This window comes from Crinia signifera, chromosome 6 (assembly GCF_055691185.1).
Source record: "Crinia signifera chromosome 6, ASM5569118v1, whole genome shotgun sequence".
In the NCBI taxonomy this organism is placed as follows: Eukaryota; Metazoa; Chordata; class Amphibia; order Anura; family Myobatrachidae; genus Crinia; species Crinia signifera.
The window spans coordinates 178365286-178389871 of NC_139222.1; the positions used below are offsets into that span (position 1 = coordinate 178365286).

General features: G+C 44.1%; 1 protein-coding gene across 3 annotated transcripts in view; it reads right to left on the reverse strand.

The window, feature by feature from the left end:
• ERN1 (endoplasmic reticulum to nucleus signaling 1) overlaps positions 1 to 24586 on the reverse strand; it is a 65679-nt gene that overhangs the window by 29428 nt on the left and 11665 nt on the right. For all 3 annotated transcript variants that reach the window (XM_083148265.1, XM_083148264.1, XM_083148266.1), the window contains exons 2-4: positions 8043 to 8163; positions 6291 to 6324; positions 5684 to 5756 (exon numbers count right to left, since the gene is read on the reverse strand). In XM_083148265.1, coding sequence (XP_083004391.1) covers positions 5684 to 5756; positions 6291 to 6324; positions 8043 to 8163 — 228 coding nt within the window. The remainder of the gene's footprint in view (positions 1 to 5683; positions 5757 to 6290; positions 6325 to 8042; positions 8164 to 24586) is intronic.

The following is a 24586-nucleotide window of genomic DNA, read 5'->3' on the forward strand; positions in this document are numbered from 1 at the left end:
CCCTCTAGCCCCTATTCCAGATATATCTTGGTATACCATTGTACCATACGATCTATCTCATGTGATTTATCTCGGCTTGATCAATCGCATGAGATATATCTTATGCAAAAAATTACACCAAAGTACCAAGTCATCTGGAATCACTCCCGGGAAGGTCCAGAGGGAGTTTAAGGGAAATTGCATCCAAGTTCAGTATCAGATATATCGTTCTAGACTAGAAGGTAAAAGATATCACTCAGAAGGGCCCTTCTGAACAATATATTTAACTTATTCATCTAGTGTGTACACTCAACATTGTTAACAATGTGCGCTCCCTCGCATCAATAAAATACCCTGTTCGGTTATGGGTCAACTGTAATGTCAACCACTATTGTTCAACAAGGAAAAGGTTGACACAAGTTTTTCACGTTTGTCTATATTGGCACCGTAGAAGTGTACCGCATCCACTTGTCATTCTATAGTAAAACAGAAAACTGCACAGCGCTCGGAGAGGAAAACCCCTAGCAGCCCTCACTCCTTGGGGGAAGTCTCGGTCCCCCTAGTAATACAATGGAGAGAGTAGGAGAGGGGAGTGATGGCGCTCGGGGGTTTGGTGAGGATAGTTTGATGTAGAGAAAAATGGGAAACTGGGAGCAATAACTGTAGGCTGGGTGTTGGAATGATGTATAAACAGGGAGCAATAACTGTAGGCAGGATGTTGATGATGAAGGTGATGGGAAGGTGATCCCTGACTGAGGTAGATGTTAAGGTAACCTGTCCAGCGATGAGGCAATGCCTGTTGTCTCACCGAATGGTGGCGGTGTCGCGGTACCCAGATCCCTTCACGTCAATCCTGGAGTAGATGATGTACCTCCGAAGATAACGTAAGTGGTTCAGGGTATGCAGGTGGTATGTAGAAAAGGTAGTAGTAGCTTACCGTATGGTTCCGATGTATCAGCCGATAGCGATGATGCGTGACTTCCCCTAGTCTCGATGTGCTGATTCGGTTTCAGAGACTAATGTGTCCGTGTGGTGGGTGAAAGGGGACTAGGGGGTGCCCATATAACAATAATGAGGAGTGGACTGGTATAATTACACAGATAGCATTTATTGTGACTATTACAGATAGTTAGTAACAATAAAAGTATTACCAGTGAAAGAATTTTACCAGTAGCAACTTGTCATTCTATGTTCACTTGTTTTTGAAAAAAAAAAAAATTAACATTTTCATGTGTTGACCTATGACTAATAGTGGTCAACCTGCTGACCGCATCCTGCCTATTCAGTAAAGTACCACCAGCATTGGCAAGTGTGTATGCACTTACCAATGCCAAGTCAAGTCCCCACCACCTCCAATATTGCTAGGCACACACACATAGGGGGTTTTTCTGGTTCACTCCTGGTAAATTCCTTCTCAAATGGACAAAACCATGTGCACTGCAGGTCGGGTAGATGTTACTTGTGCAGATAGTTAGATCTAGATGGGGTCTTACTTCAAAGTGAGATCTATATTGCAGTGTAAAAATAAAAGCAGTCAGTATTTACCCTGCACAGAAACTAAATAACTCACCCAAATCTCATTCTCTCTGCTCATTCTACATCTGCACCCTGCAGTGCACATAGTTTTGTCCATTTAAGAAGGAATTTGCCAGAAGGAGTGACCCAGAATAAACCCCATTGTCTGTTGTCCGGCATTAAATGTAATATGACAATGTAAAATAATGCATGTAAGATACAAATATGAAAGCAGATTACAGCTTTTAGGCAACGGCTGTAAAGTGCATGCTATAATATACGTAGCAGCCGGTTGGTTGCCATGGGCAACCTCTCCCCTGGCTAATATCGCCACTCTTTTCACTGTTTCATGAGACCCCGTAATGTCAGTTTTGGAGTTCACGTTTCAGATATGTATCCAAGCAGCGGATACACACTAATTGTTAGCACCAAACACATTAATAGTGTCACACATCATGTACAATATGGTAAACCAATTGAGGGCATATTTTGTGTTTTGTTTAAACATTTTACCTAGTGATATCATTTTCAGTCAAGATTATAAAAAGGTCTAGCTGGGCGAGGCTCACAAGCCAGCCCTTGTATAGAAGTTACCCTATGCACCTGAAAATTAGGTGCATGTAACACAAATTACATAAATACAGTATATGGCATTAATACTGCCATGCCATGAGCACTATGTTCTTCTACTATGTACAATATAGGTAAAGTCACAGTACAATTACTGTAGCTGATTGATCCCCTGGGTGGCTATCTCTGAAAGCTGGCACTATCTGGGAATTGTTTTCAACCCTCCTCCTCCAATAACTGATCAGTTTTTGTGATTGATAAAACACTTGGATCTGGGAAATTATATATTCACTCGTATACTGGGTTGATTTTCATGAAAAAATAAATAAATGGACTGTGTTTGAGTTGCACTATAAACATTGGTCAAAGATCAGGAAAACAGGAATTTTTGGGGGAACAAAATGATTTGGCTCAATTGAATTTTCTGCCTTAGTCGTATAGGAAGAAGTATTAGTAAATCGAAGAGAGGTCATATTACCACCTTGTAGGTCACTGTTGATACCTCACCTTAATTACAGAGTACAGTATTGCTAGGCCATAGCCCCATAAACACAGTAATACATACAAAACGAGCAGCTATGGGCTACTAATATGATGCATGGGCTATATAACAATGTTTATCAGGAAAGACTTGAAGTGTTTGGATGTAAAATCAAGCGCTACGTGTTTATGCCCAAAATTCAAATAGTTTTACTAGCAAACACAGCTGGTAAAAGTAACATCCTATTAAATATTGTGCGCGCACAATGAAAAGCACCAGGCTGATCAGAACATGCACTGATTGGAGGGGAGAAGTGACAGGGGCAATGAGATAAGAGAGCATTTTATTATTGTGGTTAAGGCACTAGGTGATATACTCTGCAATTTGGGCTCTTTTCCTGTGATTGCAGGAAAAGAATCCAAATTGCAGATGACTCACTGCAATGAGCAGTCCCACACGCATCGCACCAGACCCTCAGAGTCACCCCTGCTGCAGAATCAATGCTTCTGTGCCAAAAGCAGGGCTGTGGAGTCGGAGGCAATTTCGAGTACCTGGAGTCGGGGTCGGAGTCGGCAAACAATGCACCGACTCTGAAAATGATAATTAATGACTTCTCTACTGTAAGAACAAAGACCAATGCATGCAGTGCCTCACGTAACCGCAAAACGAACACGTTAAGTGACCGTGAAAAAGCATGCTTTTCATGTGCTTCACTATATGGCACGCAACGCACAATTCGGAACACCAATACTTATAAATGTATTCTCCCTTGTAGTTTACAACTTATTTCCAACGTTCAATAAGGTTTTCAATACCTCGTTGGTAGAAATCACCTGGTGTAGACTCGAAAAATTCATGCAACCAAGCTCTCCCACCATACGCACAACATCTTTTTACGCGGATGAAGATCTTGTTTCATGCGCGGGGTCGTTTGTTTACCTTGGCTAAGCCATTCCTTACGCTGGTTCATATTGATGTACAGGCACCATTTTTCGTCGCCAGTAACGATTCGGTAAAGAAATCGTTCCTTGTGTCCATGAATTGAATGGTGACGAGCAAGCAAACCAGCGGAGATTGTGGCTCGTTGATTTTTGTTGTCGTCACAAAGCATGCGGAACTCATGCTCCACACTTCTGAACCTTTCCTATTGTTTTTGTTCCCAAAACAACCAAATAATTTGGTTTTTATCTTTGAACTGGTAAAGTTCCTGTTCCTAATGTTTATGCCTACTGCTACTATCCAGCCATTTAATGAATTAATAAAAAAATTAATAAAACTTTGTTTTCATTGTCCAACGTTGGCCCTCCAGATGTTGTGAAACTACACATCCCAGCATGCTTTGGCACAGTTTTGCTATTAGAGAATGCTAAAACTATTGCAAAGCATGCTGGGATGTGTAGTTTCAAAACATCTGGAGGGCCAATGTTGGACATGCCTGGCTTAAACTGTTCAATACAGTAGACTGTTGGCTTCCCAGCCTCTAGTTTCTGTAGTAATAATATGTATGTTGCCTTTCTTTCCTTCAAGGAATGTATCAAATACATTTTCATATTAATACAGAGGAGTCGGAGTCGGCGTCAGAAGTACTCGGAGTCAGAACATTTATCTACCGACTCCACAGCCCTGGCCAAAAGGACCACATGCGATATATCAATAGAGCACTGCGTGGCGACTTGTCCAAGGGGAGAAGACTCTGCAGTGTATGGGAGCCTACACAGTACTGCAGACACATTGTACAACCTAATGAAACAAAATAAAAGTCTAATAATGATGCTCAGAATATTAATTATTCTAAAAATAAGAGGATTTGATATTGAAGTAATGAAGACTAATGGTAACAAAGGGGAAAAAAGGTTTATTTTCTTGTTATAAAAAGAAATGATCTGTTAGCAGTGTCCTAGAATTCAAAGGTTCTATTTATTGTAAGGTTCTGTAAAAGTAGTCAAGAAAGCATGGTCAACAATATGGCTGACAGGAAGGCTTTAACAGGGACAATCAAAAAAAAAAAAAAAAAAGAAGAAGAGAAAGAGCACAAACACAGTAAAAGTACAATTAAAAAAATAATTTCTTTGTGGAAAAACCACTACTACATGTCTGATATTTAGGTAAGCTTTCTTCATTCCCGTGCACCTACAGCTACACACACACACACACAAACAGACACACTGTCTGAACAGGATGCTCTGTACTTTGGTACAGGACTGGAGGCAGCAGGAATATACACAGGTGTAGGGGGCAGGGCACAAAGTATACATGACTCTAGCACAGGTGTGTGCTAAAGCAAGAAGACCATAAGCTGAAAACTGAACATATTATTGGATAAATTGTGAGATCTGTAAACACTGTACCAAACAAAGCACCTTATTTGACTATCTATTGAAAGAACAGCTATCCCCTCTAGCCACCAAGTACAACCCTTGCCGTTATTCTTGATTCCTTCCTCTCCTTTAACCACACATTCCACACCTCTAACCGACCTGTCATTTCCACTTCAAAAATATTTCTAGATCAGACCCTTTCCCACCCAGGATGCTACAAGGGCCCTCATCCACCCACTAGTCATATCCAGATTGGGCTAATGCAAGCTCCTCTTTTCTGGCCTCCCTGACAAACGCCTCTCTCCATTACAATCAATCCACAATGCTGCTGCCCAGCTCATCTTCCTCACCAAATGTACTATGTCCACCTCTCCTCTCTTACACGCCCTACACTGGATCACCCTTTCCCATCAGAATACAATTCAAGTTTCTCACACTCACTTTCAGAGCCATCGCCCGTTCATCTCCCACTTACACATCTGATCTCTCTTTACACTCCCTCCAGTTCTCTTTAGTCCACAAACGCTACATGCCACCTCTCCTGCCAACTAGTTACTTCCTCCCATTCCTGCCTCCAGGATTTTGGCCTATGTGCTCCTTACCTCTCTCTCCACCACCCTACACAACTTTAAAAGGGCTCTCAAGACCCACATTTTCATCAAACCCAGCAATCTCTCACCCTAACCTTCTGTTTGTCCTCATTTCTACCCCTGTAACACAGACAGCAGTCATGATGTGAATGTTCAAATATTCTCTCTGTAAGTGCTGCGGAATATGTGTGCGCTATTTAATTAACTGGTCATAATTATAATCATCTTACCGTCAGCCCCTCACTGTGTTTACTGCTCAGAGTGTACAAACTGCCATCATTTGGATCAGGAAGGAATGCCGGTCTATTGAAATATAGTAAAATCAATCAAGTGTTATGTTCTGTACATACATGACCATTTATACAAGTTGGTAGACGTATGTAATTCATAGCATGCTAGCCACTAACCCATTGCTGCAGCGTTGTTACACTGAACACAATGGCCTGTTACATAGGCTACAAGGATACAGTTGGTTACTTGTTAAGACCTTACATTAGGTGTGAAGAACCTTATTCAGACACAATTTATGTAACATAACCCTATACAGTGGTAGAATAACAATGTATGTATAAAATTATTTGAAGGTCTTTGTCGCAGTCCTTTGTTCTAAGATGACTTTGCATGATTTATCATTTCTCAATGAAAATCTGCAGCAAAAGTGATACATAAATGAAGTGACTAGGTACATAGGTTGGAAATCTGTGCATCCTCAGCTACAGAAATAAAGGCTATGATCGTTTATACCCTAGGGCTCTGCATTGTTCTAAGTACCGGGTGCACTCTACACTGTGCAAATAATTCTAGTACAGACAAAAAAAAAAAAAGACATGAACTTACTCTTCCACGTGTGTCGGAACTTGAAGAATGGGATCTGTGGAGAGAACAAGGAAGACAAAACTTCAACAAACCTTATTAAAAGGTCTACAATCTTTTGGAAGCAGATCAGAATCCACCTTTAGCCTACAGGCTCTTCCTTGAATTAGAAACGGATTCAGAATAAGCAATCTAGATTGAAATAATCTGATCCTGAACTCTCTCCGTAGGGGAAAAGGAATATCCTGTGACATCATAAAGTGTGTGCCAGCATAGTTTTGTCTTTTCAAAGATTGCCACTTTAAAATATCGGAAAGGCTTGCCGGGATTTTGCCAATGGCTCCAAGTCACAACCTATTGCATGTGCCCCAATACAGCCCTGAACAGTAAACAGAGGTTCCAGCACTAAGTGGGTCTGCGGAGCTCTATAATCAGGGCTATTTTTCAGCAGGCTCCAGAAGGAACTGAGGCCCTTATTAGAGTTCGCTCTTTCTGACAAATTCCTTCTTAGATGGACAAAACCATGTGCACTGCAGGGGGGCAGATTTAAAATGTGCAGAGAATTAGATTTGGGTGAGTCATTTTGTTTCTGTGCAGGGTAAATACTGGCTGCTTTATTTTTACACTGCAATATAGATCTCACTTTGAAGTAAAACCCCACCCAAATCTAATTATCTCTGCACAAGTAACACCTGCCCCACCTGCAGTGCACATGGTTTTGTCCATCTAAAGGAGCCCATACACGGTCCGTTGTGTACGGCTCCGTTCTGTACTATGCGATGCGCGCTCCCGCTTAAGAAGGATTCTGTCAGAAAGAGTGAACTAGAATAAGACCCTCAGTTCCTGCTGGAGCCTGCTGAAAAATAGCATTGTCTATAACCTGGCTGTTAAAGACAATATATAATTATTCACAAAATAATATGCAATAGAAATCAATTCCTACAAAATAGTATGCATAAGGAAGCTCAAGTTTCTAAGTCCCTTGTGCATGAAGGAGGACTGGAGCTATTTATAAGACTGTAGCATTACGTTTATAAATGTAAATGACACTTGACATATGTGGGTTCTTATCCCACATGGTGACTGAAAAGTAAAAGTTACAGCAATAACTGCTGCTTGACTACATAAGTGCAGACTGTTTCCAAGCCTATGAGAACCATAGGAACCTGTTTAAAAATCCAACATTTTAAAATGGCCACACAGAGGACAATTCTCTTGCTCTAGGTGGTATATACAATGATGTAAATTTATTACTTTGCTATTTTTAGAAGCAAGTATTTGTTAAAGGTTAAAAATGCATTACGCGTGTGGATGAGCTAGTTATATCTTTTACTTTTACTGACACTATCCACCCAGGCTGCTTCCATTGGGTTGCAATTAGGAGCCACAGTTTTCAATTGTTGTCATCCATGCACATCAAATTATTTCCAAAATGGGAAATAGCATCAATAAGAAGATACACAGGATTTGTAATGAATGACCACTTGGGCATTTTTGCTGTAGCCAAAGTTTGCGCTGTAGCTTGCCCCAACACATGACTGGTAGAATCTAAGGACACATTTACAGGACAAAAAGGAAATATCCAACTTTCTAGGAGAGGTCAAGTGGTGTGAGTTGCCCAAACCAACCATTCAGCACTAGATAATGGAGTTGCAAGCTGATTGGTTACTATGGGCTCCTTCTCATATTTCTCTCTCAAAGATTTGATAAATCTCCCCCAAAGTTCTCCCTGACACATGCTAGATTTCTGATTCAATGAAGACATGTGTGACTTGCCTTCTTTTACAGTCCACTTGATGGCACCGGTCCTTTTGCTGACTGCATGGAGACTCCCATCCAGAGTGGAGACGAACAGCAGAGTTTCCGGCAGTGACACAGTGCTCCCTTCACCAACACCCTGGAGAGTAAACAAAAATGCTCTATAATAATACACTCAGAAGTGCAAGCAGGATGGAGAGATTCCCAACAACACAAGGGGGCACACTGATGCGGAGGAGCAGGGAAACTAAACTCATGGTTGGAAAGACAAAATGTCAGTTATAATAATACTGGTTAGGCCCGCTCGAAGAAACTGCTTCCAAAGCTAGTCTGCTACCTTGTGATAACGTCTGTGTGCATGTGTAAGACATGAAATGGCAGTATTTGGGAGACACACAAATGGACACTGGAGATTATATATTATCAGGGGCGGATCCAGGATAAAATGACAGGGGGGGCACCATGATAAAAGAGGGTTTAGGTGAGTGAGGGCCAGTGTTAGTGGTGCCAGTGTACATGCTAAGAGAGCGGCAGAGAGAGGGTGGCAATGGGATTAAAAATAGGCCCTGGCATTTAAAGTGCGCAGGCCCACCATGGCAACAAAAGTGAAGGATGTAGTTGTGCGCACGCCGAAGGCGCGCTCTGGAAAAGGGGGTGTGGCCACTCAACAGGGGGCATGTCCTTGAGTGGAGTGTACAACACCATATACAACTTCTACACATTATGCTACAAAATACTAGACCCCATTATACTTGCCCCTTACACATGATGCCAAATGGAATGAGCCAAAATTCAAACAATGCCACATGGATTGTGTCAAAATTCACACAATGCCACACAGATTGAGCCAAAATTTACATAACACACAAATTGAGCCAAAATTCACAAAATGCCAAATGGATTGAGCCAAAATTCACAAAATGCCAAATGGATTGAGCCAAAATTCACATAATGCCACATGGATTGAGCCAAAATTCACATAATGCCACATGGATTGTGTAAAAATTCACATAATGCCACACGGATTGAGCCAAATTCATAAGATGCCATATGGATTGAGCCAAAATTCACATAATGCCACATGGATTGAGCCAAAATTCACATAATGCCACACGTATTGAGCCAAAATTCACATAATTCCACACGGATTGAGACAAAATTCACATAATTCCACACGGATTGAGACAAAATTCACATAATGCCACACGGATTGAGACAAAATTCACATAATGCCACACGGATTGAGACAAAATTCACATAATGCCACACGGATTGAGACAAAATTCACAATACGCTTCATAAACAGGGACATTGTCCACCAAAGGCGCGCATTAAACATTGACACCATAATGTCCATTGCAAGTTACACGGCATGATGTCCATTATGTATTATGCCAAACACCATAATGCCTATTAAAAATTATGCTACATACAGTAAGTGCTGCTTATCTACATGCTCATTGCCAAGGGTTCCATGCTCATTGCCAGAGGTTCCATGCTCGTTGCCATGTGGGATTACATGCTCATTGCCAATGGGGAATACATGCTCGTGGTAAATGGGGGACAGCCGCTGCCAGGCAGAAGTGATAGCCACTGACAGTGGCAGAGCCTGGCTGAATTTCGAGCACTGCAGGTCCCAGCTATTTGAAATAATACCCATTTCACACCAGAAAATGCATTCCCAGGTTGGCCCCTTTTACACCAGCCTAGTCCCTGCATTTTCTGGTGTGAGGGGGAGAGAAAACCACCCCTCCCCCCCTTTAACCAGTTATCTCATTTATATATCTTCGGAACTAACTGACCCATTTACATGAGACAAGTATCATATTGAAGAACTTTTGAGTGGGCTTTGAATGATTTTGGTCCAGTGAGTTTGGTTCCAGAGTAATCTGCCCTCAAAGAACATGAACAGCCATGAAATTACATTTAAAAAAAAAAAATCGATTTACACGCTATATCTCTGGAACTGATTGACCTATATGGACCATCCTGGTACCATATTGAAGGCCGAGCGATTTGGAATTGAATGACATCAACCACAAGCTCCTGTGATGCCAGGGAGGGAACTGGCAGCCGTCGGAACCGGGTGGGGGTCGGAATTGACGGGTCCCATATTATCCTATGGGGAAAAAATGTTACAGCTTTGCCAGGCGATATCTCCGGTTCCCGGGGGGCTAGAGACATGGGGCTGGGCTCGTTGGAAAGCTCTGGTCCTCATCTACAAAATAAATGACAGGGGGGGCACGTGCCCGGGTGCCCCCCCCCCTGAATCCGCCACTGTATATTATACACACACACACACAGATAGATAGATCTTGCTATTCATACACATAAAACCAAAATATATATATATATATATATATATATATATATATATATATATATATATATATATATATATATATATATATATATATATATATATATATTTCTTGAAATTCACTATCCATCCATTTTGAACCAAAAACCTGCAGGTTTGGATAGCGTCGGCTACAAGCTTCTCCTGACTCGAAGATTTGAGGAGGAGGTCGTCTAAATATGGGATGACTGTTATTTCCTGGAGACGAAGTGCTGTGATCATACATGCCATTTCTTTTGTAAACACCCGAGGGGCAGAAGAAAGGCCGAAAGGGAGCCCCCTGAACTGAAAATGGCGGTTCTGCACCGCGGACCTTAAGAATCTTTGATGAGGTTCCCAAATTGGACCATGTAGGTGCGTGTCCTTTATATCTAAGGAAAGGAGAAATTCTCCCTTTTCCAATGACGCTACTACCGACCGGATAGATTCCATTTTGAATTTGTGGTAGCACACAAATTCGTTCAGTTGTTTTAAATTCAGAATCGGCCGGACAGAGCCGTCCGGCTTGAGCACCACAAAAACGCTGGAGTAGTATCCCTTTCCTTCTTGGTGGGCCGGAACTGGAATAATTACTCCTGACTCGAGAAGAGTCTGTATGGCGCCGCATAGAGCCAATCTTGACTCGATGGCCGTTGGAAGACCTATAGGAAAGAATTTGTTTGGAGGCGGAGTGGAGAACTCCAGCTTGTAGCCTTGCAAAACTATCTGGAGAACCCATGCATCCGTGCAGTGAGTCCTCCATGTCTCTGCAAAAAGCAACAGTCTGGCACCCACTTTGGGATCCCCCAAGTGAGCGGGTAGACAGTCATGCCACTGACTTTTCAGTGGACTTAGGGTCCCTATGAGAGGTAGTGGAGGAGGAGGGCTGCGCCGGTCTGGCACCTCGACTTCTGTGGCCCCTGAAGGAAGAGAAACCCCCTCTTGAACGACCCCTGAACCCTGCATTATCTCGAAAGGAATAAAAAAGAGGGTTTACAAACTGTCTTTTTGGAGCAGGCGCCGAGGATGGGAGAAACGTAGACTTCCCCCCCTGTGGCCTGGGAAATAAGTCTATCAAGTTCAGGGCTGAACAAAACTTCTCCCGTGTAAGGAAGCGCCTCTACTGCTTTCTTAATTTCTGGCTCACCCTGCCAAGAGCATAGCCAAACCGTGCGCCTAGCAAGAACGGCTGAGGCCGTGGCTTTCGCTGCCAAAGTAGAAACATCAGATGCCGCTTCCCCGACATACATAGAAGCGTCTCTAATACATTCTGCCAAAGACAACAGCTCATCTCTAGAAGCGTTTTGTTCAAGACCTCTGATTAGGTCAGCAGCCCAATTCTCCATTGTTCTGACCACCCAAGAAGAGGCGAGAGCAGGCCGTAAAATAACACCCACCGTGGTGTAGATGTTTTTTAAAGAACCATCCAGGCGTCCATCTGGAGCCTCCTTAAGGGAAACCGCCCCTGGAATGGGGAGAGTGGTCTTCTTCGACAGGCGTGATAAGGATACGTCCGGAGTAGGGAAGCCAATCCCGGGACACTTTTTCAATCCCGGGTATCGGGATTGAAAAATGCTCAATCCCGGGATTCCCGGGATCCCGGGATTGGCTTCCCTGATTAAAAAAAATGCCCCGGCCGCCCCGCATATCCACTTACATGTGTGGCGGGTGCGGCCGGGTAGGGTGGGCTGCTCCTCCGGGAGCTGGGCAGGCGACGGGTAGGGTGGGCTGCTTCTCCGGGAGCTCGGCAGGTGGCGGGTAGGGTGGGCTGCTTCTCCGGGAGCTGAGCTGGGCAGGCGGCGGGTAGGGTGGGCTGGTCCTCCGGGAGCTGGGCAACATAACAATCAGCGTGGTGTGCTGTGCGACCTGCGCAGCGTGACCTCTGACATAGTCATGCTGCGCAGAGACGCTCTGCCGGGCACGGGAGAAGCCGGGCAGCGTCTGAGCAGGGTCTCAGACGCTGCCCGGCATTAGACTGCGCATGCGCAGTCTAATACCGAAATCCCGGGATTGGAGAGTCCAATCCCGGGATTGAAATCCCGGTGTTTTTAGGGCCAAATCCCGGGATCCCGCCGATCCTGATCCCGGGATTGGCCACCCTAGTCCGGAGTGGGAGGGGTCTCCCACTTTGCCCTTGACTCTGAAACACCTGAAATTTTTTGTCAGGGGTTTTCCAGATCTTGAATAAAGGATTGTCTAATTCTTCAGAGTCTGGGAAATTTAGAGGCTGTCTCTGTACCCGACCAAAAATAGATACTTGTGAGGGTACCGATGTATCGGCTATGTTAAGGGTAGAACGAATCTCCCTTATAAGACCCTCAACGCCCAGGGCGTCTTGATCATCTACTACGGGATCCTGAAAAGGGTCGTCAGCATCATCTAGGTCTACCTGAACCTCATCGTCAGATACAAACAAAACAGAGGCAGCCTTCCTCTTTGCTGTTCCAGGAGAAGAGGACCTAGCTGGAGCAGCGGCTGTTATAGCCTGCTGCAAAGAATCAACTGTAGAGGAAAGTTGAGTTAACTGAGACTGAAACACCTCCCTGTCCTTTTTTGATGCTGCTAGTTCGGCCGTTAAGTTTGTTAGAATGGCCTGCCAAGCATCAGGAGTCTGAGAAGGAGGTTTAGGCACAGGGGACTGAATAAGAACAGTACCCTGTGAAGCAGCATAGCATGTCTCACAAAGGGATACCCCCTTTATAGGTTGCGTGTATTGCACCCTGCAGGTTTTGCAGGTGTATACCTTCTGACCTGCTTTTGAAGAGGTACCTCTTTCTGCCATAATACACCCCGTTAGAACAGGCAATACAGGTAAAAATACTGTACACACCCACACAGACAAAATCAAACAATACCCAAGGATAGGCTATGCAAGATATGGGGTCTGTGCTTCAATAGGGAGAGAGGAGCCACTACCCTCCCGATTACCTATTTCCAGAAAACTGAAAATATGAACCCCTTAAGACTCACAGTTGTCCCTGTGATCGCAGGGGAGAGCGCTGGCTAGACTGACCAGGGACTGGAAAACCAGATCTGCAGGTCGTTGAGAGAGAGAGAGAGACGCTGGAGCTCCGTACAATGGCGCTGGCAGAGAGGAGAGAGACAAGCTCCGCCCCCTACTTACGCGCGCATCTTCCCGCGCCGTCTCAGTGGCGGCAAAACTTAAAATCTCTGAGCGAGCAGAGACTGCGCTAACCAGCCTATCAGCGCCGCGAGCACCGAATGCTGCGGGCTGAAGTCCCTCTCTCTCTCTGCGGCTAACGCGCTCCGCCCCCCCCCTATGAAAGGCGCACAGCGCCGCTTACCCTCAGGCAGCTTCCTGGAGAGCGGGGGAGACGCCATGGACCCGTAACGCTGAGCCGCGTGCAGCTGCGGCGGGTCCCCAGAGCATAAGCCCTGGTGGCTTGGGTACCGGAGGAAACACTGAGTGCAGTGTCGACCGGACCCCTCCAGGATTCCTTGTGGCAGACAGGCCTCCTGGTCTGCCTGCAAAAAATTAAAAAAGTAAAAAATAGAAAAATGAGTTTCCCCATGGAGATCTTGCCCAGGAGACGGACTCCTCCAGGCACTTTTTTCTAAGACTGGGGTCTGGTGGGGATAGAGGGGGGAGGAGCCAGCTACATCTAAACTTTCTTGACGACTCCTCCAGTACGACAACTCTATCCCCCACACGTGATGACTGCAGTGTCCCCTGCTGCCCGAGGGAGAAATAGAGAAATATATATATATATATAATATATAATGGAAAATGTTATAGCTTTTATAGCTGATGCCTCCAAAACCCAAGATACTATCTTACAGAGGATGCAATCCAAGACTGGTTGATAACATTTCCTCTCTCTAGTCACAATACAGAAAACAAGTTACCAGTGCTTGCTGGATTCTCATCTTGGTTTTGTTTTTGCCAAAAATAGCCCAGAAACCATGAAAAACCACATGTTTACTTCCCATAAGACCCAACAGATTTATCTTGCGCTACTCAAGTGGGCAAATAATACAAATTTAGACAAACTCCCTGCACCTGCAATGTTTGCCAAGTACTGAAAGATCTAACCGCCATACAGCGGTGACTGACAGCACTCCTGCATAGAACACCTGCGCTGTGTTTAGAAATAACCCTTTATGGTCAGAACACTTAATCATTATGAAGTAATTGACTTGTACAGCTAAAAAGAAAGAAATAGATGCATATAGGTCAATGTAGAATTATCTGGGTGTTATCTGAAATTTATACAGAAATGTCACTCTAAATATGTAACAAAAGAACAAAATATTGTTGTGATCTGTTTGAGTCTATGGGATTTTAAGTATTTAACAGCTCTCTGTAATGGGACTTACAACACCTCCCATCCAAGGACAAGGTATGGTATAAAAAGTCTCAAACTTTTGGGGTGTTGCATGTTCCGAATCTAGTGTGACAGATAAAATTACAAATGGTATAATCCTGTATCATTTAATTTCTAAATCAGTTTAGTTCTAAAAATAAATAGATCTTTTTAACCATTTGGGTGCCAACTGAACATTGTTATTCATCATTATTGTGATGTTTACCATATATAGGAAATATAATTTTTTTTTACACATTTTTTTATATGAATTTATGTAACAATAGTGAGAGATTCTGGCATTTTTAGCCGATATTTTGCGCATCTCTCACAAAGATGTTGACACTCAAAGAGTTAAACATACAAAAATAGATTTTTATACTGTACTAATCTATAGCGTAAGGTCAATGAAGTCCCCACTCTCTCCCAGCCCCAGGTTACTACAGGTATTGCCCCAGCCATCAAGAGCTGCAGAGGTTAATTGCAGAGCACGTCTGCGCGGTTATCAGGCAGGACCTGGTATTTCCGGCTGATCATCTTACTCGTCTCACATGGCTTTTTAGGATTTCAACACATGCTCAGTAAGAAAATCAGAAGCAAAAAGCATCGGTGAGGGGTAAATGTCATCTTCTATACTGACATTCATTATTACGGAGTAGGAGGTATTCTTTTTTCAGCACTTGGCTTAATATAGATGTGATGCGGTCCTGTAAAGCTGGGTACACACCTAAAGATCTGTCAGATCTATCTGATGAGAACAACAATCTAGAACTGTATGGGCGCATATGAGAATAGAACATTTGAGCCAAACTCTGGAAAACAGACAATGGTCATTCAGACAAATTGGTTAAATCCAGATTGAACACATTTATCAGAACAATCTATTTTGTTAATTTTCCAGCATTTGGGAGCAAATAGTTGATTGCCAATTGCTTCTACACATAACCAGATTTTTGTTTCAACAAGACAGATAAATCTTTTGCTGTGTACCCAGGTTTAGTGGTTAAGATCTTCACCAGATTAATTTACCACCAATGAGACTGGGGCAATATAGTGGCAACATATACTAGTGCAAAGTCCTACATAACTGTGACTGAAAGCTCGCACACCAAGCCATACAAAAACGATCCAAGGTAATACATAATGGGGCAGATGTATTAAGCCTTAACAAGAGATAAATGCAAGGGTGATAAGGAGAGATAAACGTCCAACCAATCAGCTCCTTACTGACTTTTTTCAAACACAGCCCGTATCATAGCAGTTAGGATGTGATTGGATGGACGTTTATCTCTTTATCACCCTTGCATTTATCTCTTGTTAAGGCTTAATACATCTGCGCCATTATGCGTAGCCGTACACATGAAAATATTTTATTAACCATTGAGCAGATCTTTTACATTATATATGCCATAAACTGGCATCATGCTGTACAGTACACCAAGCTCTGAGTGTAGCTACAAGGAACTAAGCCAGGCATGTCCAAATTATGGCCCTCCAGCTGTTGTGAAACTACAAGTCCCATCATGCCTTTCCACAGTTTTGCTATTAGGGAATGCTAAAACTATGACAAGGCATGCTGGGATGTGTAGTTTCACAATAGCTGGAGGGCCACAGTTTGGACTTGCCTGAACTAAGCATTGTATAAAATAAATATAGATTGTAAGCTTGCGAGCAGGGCCCTCCTACATTTTGACTGTCTGTAAATACCCTGTTTTGTTGTATCACTGTCCCCTTTGTATAGCGCAACGGAATACGCTGTGCTATATAAGAAACTGTTAATAAATAAATAAAGTCAGGTCTTTTTTTGTACAATTATTAAAGGATGAGAAGGGAAATGATTGAAGAGCTCACATGTCCTATAAAGCAGAGCTGGCTTCAGCCAGAACTTAAAACATAATAGATAGCTTGGAATCCCTTGTACTGGGCTTTTATATTTCACAGTATTACATTTATGCCCCTTTCCCACTGCAGGTCTAAAACGGTAAATTGCCGATTTTTCAGCGCAGAGTTGAAATACCGGTTAAAGATAACCGGTATTTCAACCCGTTTAAAAAGCAGAGTCCTACACGGTTAAATACCGTTTTTAAGGCAGTGGGAATGCCTTTTAAATGGTATTTAAACTCCAGCCAGTCCCTGATGAGAACTAGTAGTTCCCACTTTGCGCATGTGTCATGAGCGCAGTGCATAATAATAAGCCGCTCATTACATATGCACAAAGTGGGCAGGGCGGGCAGAGGATGCTGCTCTGGCCGGGTAGGTGGGCAGAGGATGCTGCTCTGGCTGGGTAGGTGGGCAGGGCTGGCATGTGGATGCTCTGGCCGGGTAGGTGGGCATGGCAGCTAGACGTAAGTGTGTACGGGAGGGGGGCGGCGGATGATGCCTCTGCTCCGGTGGTAGGAACAGCGATGGTTGGCTCCCGACATCATGTGACATCATTGGCTGCACCGCTCGGGTTCCAGCTGTGTGAGCTCCGGGAGATGACACCGAGCCCTTTGTGTGAGGCGGCACCCGGGCCCCCACCCCGCTCTGCTCCGGAGGTAACACGGGAGCGTCCGCCTCACTGCCGGCCCGTACACACCGATCTCCGGCCTGTGCCCTGGCTGTGTGCCGCAGTATACTCTGCCCCCTGCACTGCGGGCACCAGGCTCTGTATACTGTCACACGGTGCTGCTGGGGAGACTCTGCCCATCCCGTGTACAGCATCAGCACCTACTAGTTCTCATCAGGCGCAGGGACTGCCTGGACCCAGTATGGACCCCCGCTGCCTCCCCACTGCCCTGCATCCCCGGCCTGGATCCCCATGCAGGTAAGTACAAGGGGAGGGGAGATGGGGGCACAGGGGGTTAGGCACTCTTTACACTGGGGGGGGGGGGGGGGTAGGCACTCTTTACATTTTAAACCGTACACTGCAATGGGAATGGTACTTAAACGGTATTTAAAACGGTAATCTGCTGCAGTGGGAATGCTAATACCGTTTTAAATACCGTTTAAAAATACCAGTACTTAAAATGGGTCTGCAGTGGGAAAGCAGCATTAGAAACCAAAGACATACTGTAGCACACAAGCTACTGGGATCTGGATATGTACTGCTGTGCTCATGCTCTCCACAGAGCAAACAAAGCAGAATATACTACCCTATTCCTAAAGATGGGCCACCTGCCAGCTACAGGAACCTGCTGCAGGCTTTCCCAGGAACTGGAACATTTCAACTTTGTTTGCCCTAGGTAACCATTCCAATGCCAGAGGCACAAACCATTAATGAAAAGATGCAAGGCCAAATTCCACATGTATGCTTTGGGTCTGCAGATTTACAATATAGTCATTTGAAATACAGTATAGCCGCAATAGATTAAGATTTTAATCTGTTTCATAGCAATTTTGTGCTCTAGGCAATCTCACCTTTATTTCAGTAAATAAATATCATGCCATCACTGCCCTGTTTTAGCCACCCAGTTCAGTTGGGGGCTATGTTCTGTCATTACAGAGTTTTTATGGGCAGGGGACCACAGACAAAAGTTTTCAAATAACCTAAAAGTGCAGGAAACATACAGGTGTGTGAAAAGGGGAAACCTATAGATGGCGCAGAAGGAGGAGTAAGAATATTCTGGGAACAGCATCAATTGTTCTCTCCTTCGGAGAGATCATGGTCAAAATGTGGAATAACTACTCTATGGAATATATTACTAGTATCAGTAGCGCACGCAGGGGGGGTTTCTGGGTACCCAGAAACCCCCCCAGGAGTCTAAGGGCCCTAGGCTGAAAGCTGAGGGTCCCCTCTTTCCATGGGTACAAGAATTTTTAAAATCGGCCCTTGGGAACCGGAGATATCTGACTTCAAAGCAGTGGTCCCCATCCAAGCCTGTTAATTGCTCTTCCCAGTCAGATATTTCAGGTTCTGTCTGACTTAGCGTTTTTCTGAGGGTATACTCCAAAAGCTAGGACTCTCCCCATTTGAAGGACACTAGTAGCTTGTCTCTACTGTTCCCAGAACCATAGATATCAGCCTTCTAGCAGATGGTTACTGCTCCAGCTCCACACATGTAGTTTTATACACTCATTGGCAGATTGCTCTGCCTCCTGAACGCTGATCCCCTAGTCCCCAATACCATTTGGTAGGTGAGATTCTCTAGTTTTTAATTCCATTAAAATCTAATAAATCTATTTTATTGGACATATCTGCAGTCAAGCAAGCTGTCCTCCCACCAGAAAATTATGAATAATAAGCCCACTCCACTATACACCCCTCCTCTGCATATTAAACATCCTCTACCACCCTGGAAGTTATGTATCAGGGCCCCTTTATTCAGCCCAATGCCCCCTTCTCCCACCCCATCTCCCACCATATGTGCAGTAAAGGGGAAATTACTGATCCAGGCCCTACATGCTGAGCTGTTGATATAATACCCCCTACCACCCGTGGGACATCAAAGCTTCCCCCACCCCTACCACTGGAGGATCGGTAGGGGCCCCAATACATTGCTATTCCCAGGGGCCTACACTGCTGTTGATGCCCCTGTATGTATATATATGTATGTATATATATATATATATATATATATATATATATATATATATATATATATATATATATATATATATATATATATATATATATATATATATATATATTTTTTTTTTATTATTATTATTATTATTTATATACATTTGGTCTATCTATAATACTTTAACTGACCCGGCATATACTGGGTCACCTAAGTGTCCATCTCCGTGCTTTGCTCCGCCCCTCTGGAAACCCCCTTCTGAAAATCCTGCGTTTGCCACTGAGTATGGGACTTTTCAAAGAACTTTACTAAGATCTGGGAACCCTGTACATGCCACTTTCATATCCCCCCTGCATTTACAAATTAAATTTAAAGTAAAGACCACATCGTGCCGTTCTCTCAGCTGTCTGTTTTTACTTCATTTTTGGTGTCTATTAATAGGTTTTGCTCTGTCTATATTGAAAATTGGTACTTGTGTATTATCTGGATTTTGAAATCGTATGCCACTACCGAAGGCATGCAATGCGATGCGACCCGATTTCACCCCATTTTACCCTTGAAATTAGCTGGAGGTGCTACTGAAGACAAAATCGCATCGCATCGCATCACATGCAATTGTATGGTATACAATGCGATTTTAACCCATCCCGCCCTCTGCCACATCTGGCAGAATTTCACTCTGAGGGAGTTTTATGAGGAGATAACAAGTGCTTTGCTGTGGTAGTGTGTACGAGAGGTTTTGTGAGGAATTTTTTTTTCGGATTTCGAGCGGATTTGTTTGGATATTGGTCTATTTCATCGTATTTAACGATACCTTCAACTATGGCTTCGTCGGGCAGTATATTCAGCCTCCCCCAGATGGAAGAGGATGCTGTTCAGTTCATGCAGGACCAAGGCCTTCTTCCAGCGACAGCCACCTGTCCAAATACGGCTGTCCATCAAGGAGCAGAAATGGCGCTGCTATGTTAAAAGCTGTGCCAAAAAGCAAAGTCTGCGGGCCTCACTGTTTTACCCTGGATGCAGACTTCCATTCATGAAGATTATCCGTTTTATTTTCTGCTGGAGTGAGGAACTAACGTCGATAGACTTCTGCGACAAGCACCTTAACATTTCAAATAAGACGGCTGTGTTCTACAACGCCTTGATGCGGGAGGCGTGTCAATGCGACCTCTTGTCCCAGCCACAAAGCCGCATCGGGGGAACAGGAAGAATCGTAGAGATCGATGATTCGCTGTTTGTGAGGAGACAAGCAAATGTCAGCAGAGTTCTCCCACAGCAGTGGGTCTTTGGAGGAGTGTGCCGCAAAACAGGGGAATGCTTCATGCTGCCTGTTGAACAACGAGATGCCACAAACCCTGATGGCCGCGATTACACAGCACATTGAGCCTGGCACGACAATTGTGAGTGATTGCTGGCATTCCTACAATACTAGTGAATTTGAGCGTGCTGGATATAATCATTTGAGGGTCAATCACAAATAACACTTTGTTGACCCCCAGACTGGAGCACATACCCAAAATATAGAAAGACTATGGGGATGTGCAAAATGGTGGAACAAATCACCTTGACTCTTATATGCAGGAATTTGTGTGGCAAAAGTGCCTGGCGGGTGACAGCCCATTTACCCGCATTTTACACACACTAAGTTTGTTGATGAAGTAATTATGGGTATTTATGATTATTATATTTCTTCTTGTTGTTCTTTAATTATTGTTATATTTAATCATTATGTTTGTTTGTAATCTATTTATTGCTGATATTTCTTCATTTTGTTCTTTACATTAATACAGTTATTCCTTAACTCCTGTTGTCATTAATGTGTCAGATATGAATGATATTGGATGTTGTGAATGTGTCCACAAGGCCCACAACCAGGCCACTATCAATGCAAACTCGAAGCGTGGCGAGGGGCGGCAGTACGCGTACTCCGACCTTTTCATACCCCCACTATCCACGTCGGCGTGGAGTTGATTTTATATAGTGTGGCGAGCGCACCGAGCCCGAAGCGTGGCGAGCCCCACGAGGGGACGCGGAATACATGTGAAGTAATACGCGTGCGCTCAATACGCTTAAGGCTCAGTGGCTCACTGCGCTCGCCACCCTATATAAAATCAACTCCACACCGACGTGGATAGTGGGGGTATGAAAAGGTCGGAGGACGCGTACAGCCGCCCCTCGCAGGCTCGCCACACTTCGGGTTTGCGCTGATAGTGGGGTGGCGTTAACAATGGGGGGGCATTTAACATAGTCATTACCCATTAGGGTGGGTATACAATTAAAAATCGGGAGGGGGAGGGGGGGGGCGCATTTCACATAAGAATCAGGCATCTGGGTGCCTGTACGATTAAAAATCGGGTCCAATCACGTCGCATGCAATATGATTGTATGCGATTTTCTAACGTGCAATGAAAAAAAAATCGGGCGCCCATATAATACACAAGTACCGAAACATTTGTTTGAGACTTCAGAATTACACATATGTCTGTTTATTTGTAGACTTTGGAGATTAAAATTCTGAAAGATTACCAAAAACTGTGCCAATAACGGTCGACTCCCGGGTAGCAGGATTGCATACAATACATCATGGACCTTATTCTGGTGCTTCGCTCGGATGCAAATTCACACCCTTGCGAGTGAACCAGATCCCGCCTTGAGAATGGTGGTACGCCGGCCCACCATTCGCAATGCGTGTACGTTCACACTGGCTGCGAATGGCTGTTTTACATAAACATCCATTCGCAGTCTACGAGGTAACACCCACATCATTCAATGGTCGCCGACCATCAAATGATGTGGAACGTGCACGCAGATCTAAGGTTGCTCAGAACTCATCGGATCCATAGGTAAAACAAGTACGATGACATTTTTCTCATGAGTTATCGGCCTGATGGGTTAAAATAGTGTAAAAAGTGTATGGCCACCTTAACAGTGTGGCAACTAATATCCAACCACAGACAGGCGTAGAATAAAGAGGGGGTAATTCAATTGTTTTTGCACGACTAATCTCCCATCTAAACTAAAGGGGTGGTCAGGAGTCACGATTCAATTGTTTTTCTTTTTACTACACTGATCATGCACAAATGGACAGGGTTTAGCTGTGATTGGCGACTAACCCATCTAAAGTCCTGGTAAACCACGCACTTCTGCACACATTTCTACTCGCACCTCAGAAAGCTATAAATAGAAAGGTTACCCTTCCAGCTAACAGGCATACAGCAACAATTGAATTGCTTAGTTTTGCTTTCCAGACTGGTAGCTGTGGGAAACCACACTTAAATCCCACTCCAAAGTGTTTTTACAGTACCAAACACATGGAAAACCCCATGTAAAGTATACCGGCGCCTCTGTAATGGGTGTCATAATGACAACTAGGGCCCTATTCAATTACATGCAGTCATACCAGTCTAGGAACAGGGTGATAAGCTAGGGCAGGGATGGGGAACCTTCGAACCCTCCAGCTGTTGTGGAACTACAGATTCCAGCATGCCTTGTTTTACTATGTGGCCATGCTACAATTGTTGCAGGGCATGCTGGGATGTGTAGTTCCACAACAACTGGAGGGCCGAAGGTTCCCCATACCTGTTAAAGCCTGGGGCTATTAAATGACACCCCCTTTTTTGTACATTAACCCACAGAATCCTGGATAGGTTCCCAGAGCCATGGCTTAACAGCTTCGTGACACCTGCGATCAGGGCAGTTAATGGAAATTTCTGTTTGGGCTGAGGAAGCTCAGATATCTGAATTAACTGCAGCCCTGGCAGATCAATTACCCCAAAAGTAATTAACTGTGGCTAATTGAATTCGGCCCTTAGCGAGGTAATCCATTAAAGACAGACATTTGCTGCAGTACTAAATAGTTATCATCATCCTTTATTCTGTATGTTGCCACAAAGGTCTGCAGCTCCTTACAGAGTACATAAACAGAATGAATGAATGGACTACCTTAAGGGGCATACAAATGGGGCTGTTTCCATTCCTTTTCTAAGCCATTTGACTAGATTGCTTATAAATTAAGCACGGATCACTCAGTGTGTATAGCTGCGGGTGATGCCGATGTGCGGCCCCATGCTTCGCTATCGCTTGCACTGTCTATCCTGCTTAAGCATGTCACTCAGCCAGAGAGGCCAGGTCGCCCTGTGTGTACTGGGCTTTACAGTACAGAACATGGACAAAGATTTGTAAACATTGCTGCAGCAGCAAATTAAAAAAACTTTGCAATCTGGGACCCTGTCGGAGAGGGTCAGGTAGGCAAGTATGCACATACCCTCCCTTTTTTTCTGACACTCCCTGAAAATGGGCGGTTACAACCCCCAAACAGGGACTTTCTGACCATCAAATTGCATGTGGATTGCGAGGAGATATTTTTGCCATGACTGTTGCTACTATTTTGGCTTGGGCATGCGCGCTACAATCCATACATTTGTGCAGTCTTTCTGCAATCGATATACCGGTAATTGCAAATTCACACATCGGTGATCAACTCTGTACCAGGCCCTAAAATCAGTGGATCCCAAACTATGTGCTCGGAGCACTTTGGGGAAGGGGATAACCTGGGTTGGTGTTCCAGAACAAAGTAAAATTATTAATTGGCAATATTTTAGGCAAAACCAGTGCTTGTGGCTTTCGCTCATAAAACAGATGTGAATCATGTCCCAAACCACATAACACCCGACTAATGGCATATAAACACAATTTACTGTAATACTTCTTTCTAAATTTCTCAATGAGAAACTTTTGGTCAAGGGGTGCTGTGGAAAAATTCTGATACTATAGGGCAATGGTTCTCAACCTCGGTCCTCAAGGACCCCCAACAGTGCACGTTTTCCAGGTCACCCGGCAGGTGCACAGCTGCACTCATTATACACTGACACATTTTAAAAGATCACAGGTGGAGGTAATTATTTCTCCTGTGATTCTGTGTGGAGACCTGGAAAACATGCACTGTTGTGGGTACATGAGGACCGAGGTTGAGAACCACTGCTCTAGGGAGCCTCGATTCAAAAAAGTTTGGCAACCACTGCCCTAAATGTCTCATGTAAGTCATAGCAAATAGCTCAAATACAGGGGGCCATGCCTGAAGATGGGCACACACTACTGCGATGTATAGTAGCAGTGTATGACCATCTGACACCCTTGAGCCCCCGGCCCTTCACGGGCGGCCAGATTGCATGTGCTACATCGCATGCGGTCCTTTCACATGCCATGTATCTCATGCGACCCTGTTTACTGCCACTGTGTGGAAGGTCCGAGACCTCCCGATCCCATCCAATGCGCACAGGACCATGCTTCAGATCAGATGTCAAACACATCAGATTTCTCAGCGATTGGGTTAAATCAGGCCAAATTGCACTAATTTATGGGGACCTTAAATGGGGATTGATATGAAATCCCGGCATT